The sequence below is a fragment of the Ischnura elegans genome, chromosome 7 (assembly GCF_921293095.1).
Source record: "Ischnura elegans chromosome 7, ioIscEleg1.1, whole genome shotgun sequence".
Taxonomy (NCBI): domain Eukaryota; kingdom Metazoa; phylum Arthropoda; class Insecta; order Odonata; family Coenagrionidae; genus Ischnura; species Ischnura elegans.
Genome location: NC_060252.1, coordinates 110,990,367 through 110,997,603, shown reverse-complemented (window position 1 = coordinate 110,997,603; position 7,237 = coordinate 110,990,367). Strand labels below are relative to the sequence as shown.

The 7,237-nt window shown below is 36.8% G+C and overlaps 1 protein-coding gene across 1 annotated transcript in view; it reads left to right on the top strand.

Moving 5' to 3' along the window:
• The first annotated feature begins 630 nt into the window (after window positions 1-630).
• Window positions 631-7,237, top strand: part of LOC124162888 (helicase POLQ-like) — a 39,240-nt gene continuing 32,633 nt past the window's right edge. Inside the window, exons 1-8 of the mRNA XM_046539584.1 lie at window positions 631-845; window positions 941-1,637; window positions 1,761-1,939; window positions 2,064-2,340; window positions 4,087-4,292; window positions 4,397-4,542; window positions 5,887-6,127; window positions 6,359-6,499. Coding sequence (XP_046395540.1) covers window positions 950-1,637; window positions 1,761-1,939; window positions 2,064-2,340; window positions 4,087-4,292; window positions 4,397-4,542; window positions 5,887-6,127; window positions 6,359-6,499 — 1,878 coding nt within the window. The 5' untranslated portion in view covers window positions 631-845; window positions 941-949. The remainder of the gene's footprint in view (window positions 846-940; window positions 1,638-1,760; window positions 1,940-2,063; window positions 2,341-4,086; window positions 4,293-4,396; window positions 4,543-5,886; window positions 6,128-6,358; window positions 6,500-7,237) is intronic.

The window sequence follows — 7,237 nt, the reverse complement described above, 5'->3', positions numbered from 1 at the left end:
CCGCAAAATAACTATAGAATCGGCAGATTTATAATGCAGTGTTAACATTTTTTACGGCTTTACCTGCGTGATATGGATTATTAATTATTATTGTATGTGTATCTCAATCCAGAAATGCGAAATGAAGTATAACTGGTATAACTGCCGGCACAGTAGCGGTTCGGGAGAGGTAATTATTAAGTAGCGATAGTTCCATTATTTTATTTCAATTAATACTTACTAGTGCTTATATAAATACAAAATGATATAGACGAACATTTATCATCCTTCTTGATTGATCATGTGGCGAAGGTCAGTTCAAAAGCTACAGGTCATTTGAACATTCAACTTTTGCCGCCGATCGGTCCACCATTTGTAAACACATCAGCGCAGATGCGTTCCAATCGTCTGTTTCTTTGTGCGCTAATGTGTTTCAATCTGTTGCGATGTGAGCTAATCTGCGCAAGGTGATTGGAAAGCACCCATGATTAATTGGTTCAGCTACTTGTATTTCTGGTATTTCCTTTTGAAATGTGGGGACGTATAGTCACATGCCTAGTAGCGCTTCGAGTGGCGACTTTTTAATACTAAATATAATGCGCGCCAAGCGACATCAATTCCAGCGGCGATGATGGGAATCATGTAACGTCATTTTCGTGGTTCAAATTTAAATTTTCCTGCCGGTAGCTTGTGTAATGATATGATGGATATGATTCACGTTGTTGAGAGTTTTTTTCTTCTTACCGTCTGTTTTCGGGAGTTGACTTCATGTGCTATCGGTGAAACATGTATTTCACCAATTCATTTCTAAACAGCATTCTAATTATTGGCTTCACTCGATGCGCAAAAGAGTTGTTTATCGTTGAGTACGTTTCGTGTATGAGTGGCCTTAGCATTCTTGTAGTGATGTGCATTCACCTTTTTTAAATTAATTTAATGGATCACTAATGACTTTTTTCAGGAAATTTCAATGCCGTGTTCCGGATTGGATGATGAAGAGAAAATTCAGGCACAGAAGACACCAGCTCAACTCGTCAATGATGAAGACTTGAATACTTCCATTCATTCTACCGTTTTGTCTCAAGATGAATCATTTCTACAAGAGGTAAATGTTGAATTCGTAGAGAAGGAGTATTGGACGGGAAAGACAAAGAAGGCTAAGTTGGAGTGTGATGTATCTTTGCGTGGCTGCTCATCCCCGGAATTGTTTGAAGATGATGACTTGAAGGATTTCCATTGCAGTAATTCGTTTGTAGTCGATGGAGAAGTGTATTGTGAGGGTCAGTCGAAAAAGAATACTTTCAAACCGCAGGATAACACAGATTGGCCTGCAAATGACAAAACGCCGGTGACGGACGAGAACATAAATAAGGGAGAAATGAAAACTCCGAGTTTGTCTGCGAGTCATAAGCTCAAGGATCTCAATCAGCCACCATTGTCTATGAAAGATAAAATTAAATTAGCGCTCCTCAATAATGCTCGTAAAGGATGCAAAAATGTGGAAGCTGATAACGAACTGAATATCGCCCAGAATCATTTCAGTGTTCCTACGAGTTCTAATGAAGAAGCTGTATATTTTGAAGTTGGCCCCTTTTATGGGCTTCCATCTAAAGTTGAAGAGCTCATTCAAAAATCGAAGGGTATCAAGGAACTCTATTGTAAGTACTTGCGTTGATTATATTTAATGCATGTTTCTGTCCAGCAGTTTGCACAGCTGCACGGACTATGTAAAGGAAAGCTCGTAATTGCATGCTATATCCTATTTTTTTTTCTGTGAATAGCTTGGCAAGAGGAGTGCTTAAGCTTGACTGCGGTGAGGGAGAGGAAAAATCTAGTCTACTCACTCCCTACTAGCGGAGGAAAAACTCTTGTTTCCGAAATCTTAATGCTCCGTGAACTGCTCCTTAGAAGAAAGAATGTAATCTTTGTTCTTCCGTATGTCTCCATAGTTCAGGAAAAGGTATGTCGTCTTGGCCTAGTACGAATTCGTTGATCCAAACCATGAGTTTTTATTGCATTTTAATACTTATTATTTGGCTTGTGTCTCCGTGGTGACAATTACCCGTTTCATTTCGATATTTCAGGTGCGGTCTTTGGCTCCGTTTGGAGTGGATTTGGGATTCCTGGTGGAGGAATATGCTGCTGGCAAAGGAACATATCCACCTCGTAAAAGGCGGCGTAAACAGGTGCTCTTCATTGCTACTATTGAAAAGGCCCATGGTCTACTTAACAGTTTGATAGAAGAAGGGCGGCTTTCGGAATTAGGTCTAGTGGTAGTGGACGAATTGCATCTGGTTGGTGAAGCAGGGGGACGCGGAGCTGTACTCGAATCATTTTTGACGAAAATATTATTTTCCAAAGGTACCAATCAGAAACTCCTTCCACTTGTGGATGTGTGTGTTTTTTGTTGCACGTTTTGAGTGGCATTCCATGTTTAGACATTCTAGCAAACATCTAGGGAATCCTAATCATTGTGATAAGTTGCCTCCCCCAAATCCAAGGGGAAAAGTATTTGGGAGGTGATGCCCTCTCTTTGTTGTGGGTTGTAGGATAAAGAGGTGTGCTACTTACAAGGAAAGAGTGTGCTAATTATATTTAGTTATTCTCCACTTGATTACATCAACTTCTATTTTTTGTGAAGCTTTTGCATACACCTTTACCTGGAAGTCGTCTTCTTTTTCCATAAATTGAAATCATTCGAGAGTATTTCACATTTGCCATACATTATTTCTCAAACGCTTAACCCTTAGGTTTATGGTGATAAAATCAACTCAATTACATTGAATGCATAATGTAAGTACTTATAATGCATCAACATTGATTAGCAATCCTAACATTGGTTAGTTGCAGCTCTCTGCTCTATTATTAAGAGTATTTTTAATTCTTGAGAGTATTTACAAATGAGACTGCTGTTGGCTTCCTAGTATAAGTGTATATTTATTTTGTTAGAATTTATCATTCCTTTCAGTGTTGAATGAGAGTTTCCCCACATCTGATGATTTTTATGTTCACTTACTTAGAGAACTCAGAATTTATATCTTCTAGAAAAACTCGAGGAATTCTGCAATTGTCTTCGAAAAACTGGTTTTTGGTGCTTGTAACATCATGCGAGGAGTTGCCCTAAGCATTTAATTTATGCAATGCACCCAAAGCAAAGCAAAAATAAGTAATTTTTATGAAATTTTTTCTTAATATTCCCAAAATTCTTAAGCCCTTAAATGTAAGGTCCTAACCCATTAACTTTCCATGGAAAGACTGTTGTTATGGTAGTTACTTACTTGATATTCTTCACTTACATACAGCTCATATTGGAAAATAGTTGGCGGATCTGTTTGTGGCCAGGACGTCAGTTCTAAGTCTCTATAGTTTTTTTCCCGGGTATTTCGTGTTGTTGAATACGCTCTCATGTTCAGAATAATTAAGGTAGGCATTATTTGGAGGAGGATGAAGGAGTGCCTGCCATCGAATTATTGTATTATATGGAAAGGTCAGGATAATGTGATAATACTTTCTCTATATATTTTACACTAGCCAAGCATGAGAGCTTGAGTTCTAATAGAATACATAGACAGGTAATTGAGACTCATCTAATTGGGATGATTTGCATGCAAGCAGAAGTTTCTATCACCTCAACACGTTACACAGAACAATGAATTAATTTGACTACTAAAATAATGAAATAAAAAATTAAAATTATGTATTCCTGCAGTTATTAATTTCTACCATTGAGAAATGTGTAGCTAAAAATTGTGATGTTAAGTACTGGATAAGACACCTGGAAAACAGATTTCTCCATGTTTATTTTTAATTCAACTCAGTAGACACCCTCTTTTGGTAATTCAACCATTTAATATAGTGAACTTCCCTCAGTACTTAAAGTGCTGAAATGTGATTTATTGTTTTGTGGCTCCATCAACACATAGTTTGTTCCTTTGCTTTGTTACAGCATTCTTTCCTGTTCTCACCATCAGGCCCAACTGCATACCTGATAATCCATTTTAACTCCAATTTTGATTTACGTATCATTCTGTATTACAGAAATCTACTGCAGTTCATTTAGTGCTCCTATTTTTGTAAAATGTTTTTGTGGAATTCCTTTGGTTTCAGAAAGTATTCATGTTGTTGGAATGAGTGCTACAATTGGAAATCTCAATGAAATTGCAGCCTTTCTGAAAGCTGAAATATTTTGCAATGATTTTCGGCCCGTAGAATTGAAGGAATATGTTAAATATGAAGATGCCCTGTGGGCTGTTAATAGACGTGCTAAGTGCCCTGAAGAAGAGTTCCAGTTAGTGCGTAAAGTTCAGTACAATGTGAGTTCTCCATTTTCATTTTCTGCGTGTGTGGATGTGTCCAATAGGTAGTCCTGTAGCATGCTCAAATTAATGTTTTGCAATGAAATAATCTTTCCTTGTAGTACACTCCTCAAATGCTGGCATCAGATCCAGACCAGCTCAGTGGACTTGTGGCAGAGGTTATTCCAAGTAATTCCTGTCTTATTTTTTGTCCTACAAAGAAGAATTGTGAAAATGTTGCTGTGCTTGTATGCAGATTCTTGCCGGGGTAAAAATATTCTCTTATTCTAAACTTAAGGTTAATTAAGCAGTAATAGGTATTGCAGTGGTTAACACCAATTATTCTTACTATCTGCTCCTACAAGTAATGTGATCTGTTTTTGGCAGTGTTTCTGTTTTATCTAGAGTTAAATGTTCAATTAATATTACCTTATTATTATTTAGTTTCACCTTCTTTTTAGTTTTCTCTGGAATCTTTACTGGATGAAATATTGAAATTAGAGGTTTTGTTGCCAATATGTCAAGCTATGACATCGAATTCTCAATTCACTGGTTAAAATTCCATCACATGTACTTAAGAATACAGCTAATATTTCAGTACTTCATATTTAGCTCATATGCCACATGTAAAAATGCTTGATATTACAGACAATTTGATAATGGTGACCTATGAAAATTGTCATCACTGTCATAGCCTTTGTCTTGTCCGTCTATAATTTTCACCCAGCTGATCCCTTGCTCTCTGAGTTGAAAGATGTTTTTCATTTGTGCATTGATTCATAAAGAAACATTGAAATCAGTAGTAGATGCAAGGCAGGGGCTAAGTAAGGGTTACCTCCCAGCAGTAGTGGGGGTCTGAACGAAATTATCATTCTATCTAGAGTAAATTGGATACCCAATTGGGGGCTATAGTCCCGCAGCCCCTTTCTGGATTTTCCACTGGATTGTAAAAGATCAAAAGTATGTAAAACAGACCCTAAGTTTAGAGCTATTTTTGTATTTCAATTTGTTAAAGTAGGTAAATATATCAGAAATATATCTAAATACTTTAGTACAATGCGGCAACCTCCAAAAATTTTGATTTCATCTAGTGCATGTTTCAACCCAATGGGGGGCTACAGCCCATAGATTCGCCACAGATTGAAATAAGATATTTTCTGATGTCTATCTCAGTTCATTAATGTAAATTAGGACATTATCATTGTCTCATTAGCGAATGAAATTTTAAGTAATGGCAGTTTACTCTATCTTCCAATCATCAGCAAGTCATTCATTTATTATGTTTTACATCTTTTAGTTCTATGGATTCCGCATTTGTATGATTAAGGCTACTCTTGGGGTCAAGAAGTATGATAAGGTGATGAATATAGAATTAAGAAATGTCTAACATTAAATGTTTTTACTGGATGACATCGTGCATTGTTATTCTGTCATTGCTCGTCTTCTATTTGAGTCTTTTTCTCTGCTGGAAATTATTGATGATGGTAAAATTTAAAAAAAATATATTTCGATATTGGTTCTAAATCTTGTCATCTATCATTGTAAATCTAGATGTCGCTGTGATAATATTTAATCATTGTGAGATAGATTTTTTTTCTTATAACACTTTCAGGAATCTACTGAATCATAAAGTTGCTGAGAAGCTAAGTCTTTACAAAGCATTGGTGAATGAGGGAAATGGATCAATCTGCCCTGTTCTCAAAAAGATTCTTCCATTTGGATTGGCATACCATCACTCGGGACTCACAGGAGATGAGCGGCGTTTAATTGAAGAAGCATACAGGGTAGGCACTCTCTGTTGCATTTGCTGCACTTCAACCCTGGCTGCTGGTGTTAACCTTCCCGCGAAACGAGTGAGTACATCAACAGCTCAAGAATCACTGAGTACTATGAAAAATTTAGGGACACATTGCATTTCAAACTAATTTCTCCTCCAAAAAAGTAATGTGTGCTTTCAGACATGCATTTAACAATATGTGTGTAGTACAGAAATGATCAAAATGATATTGTCTCTCTACATATAAAGTTAATTTGTGTTGGTTCTGGCATTCCCAATCAGAATGGTGTTATATATTTTTTTCTAGGTCATCCTTCGGTCACCATACATTGGAAATCAATTGATTAATTTGAGTCGCTACAAGCAAATGATTGGTCGTGCTGGGCGGGCAGGATTTGATAGCCATGGAGAAAGTATCCTTATTTGCCAATCCAACGACAGGGAGAAGGTAATCAACATTAGAGTGAACCTGTTTAACATGTAATATTCTGTTGCTCATGTAGATTTCCTCAGATTCATATTGTTCGCTAAAGTGTTAATGGAAAATTTTCAGTCTCTGATGAATGGAATATGGAGAGAACTCACATGCAATGACCTCCAGAGACATGAAATGTATCACTTAGGTATTCAATTGAAGAATATTCTATAGTTTTCATGAAAAGTATTTAAAGGCCTATTCTGGAGTGCCCTGAGAATTAGCAATCTCTCAGGATGATATTTTCCTCTAATCACCTAGTAGTATTGATGATGTGTACTAAAAGTATTTTGGTCTTCAAGAAATACTGTGAGAAAGATTAATGATAACTACACTGTAATAAGACTTTTCCCATGAAGAAATCATTTGACTGGAATGACAGTTAAACCCTTATCCTGTGGTGGCACTAAAAGCATACATATCTGGTCAATCTCTTTAGAAATTCACTCTCGCTTTTTGACGGCTTGGTCATGTAACTGGTAGAAATCCGGAACCAAATACTGAGAGATCCAATTTTGTCTTCAGTAATGCCTTCTTTTGGCATTTATATCTTTGTACCCAGGCTCTTGTGTTCTAAGTTGAGCATTAATGCAGTGCTTCTCTTGTTTAAGGGTTACCTAGAAAGGTTTATTCCTCCAACACGTTTAGTTACCATGAACCTATCTGCTCTGATGCAATGTGGTGTGGTGGTGAATTTTAACAGCCAGTTAT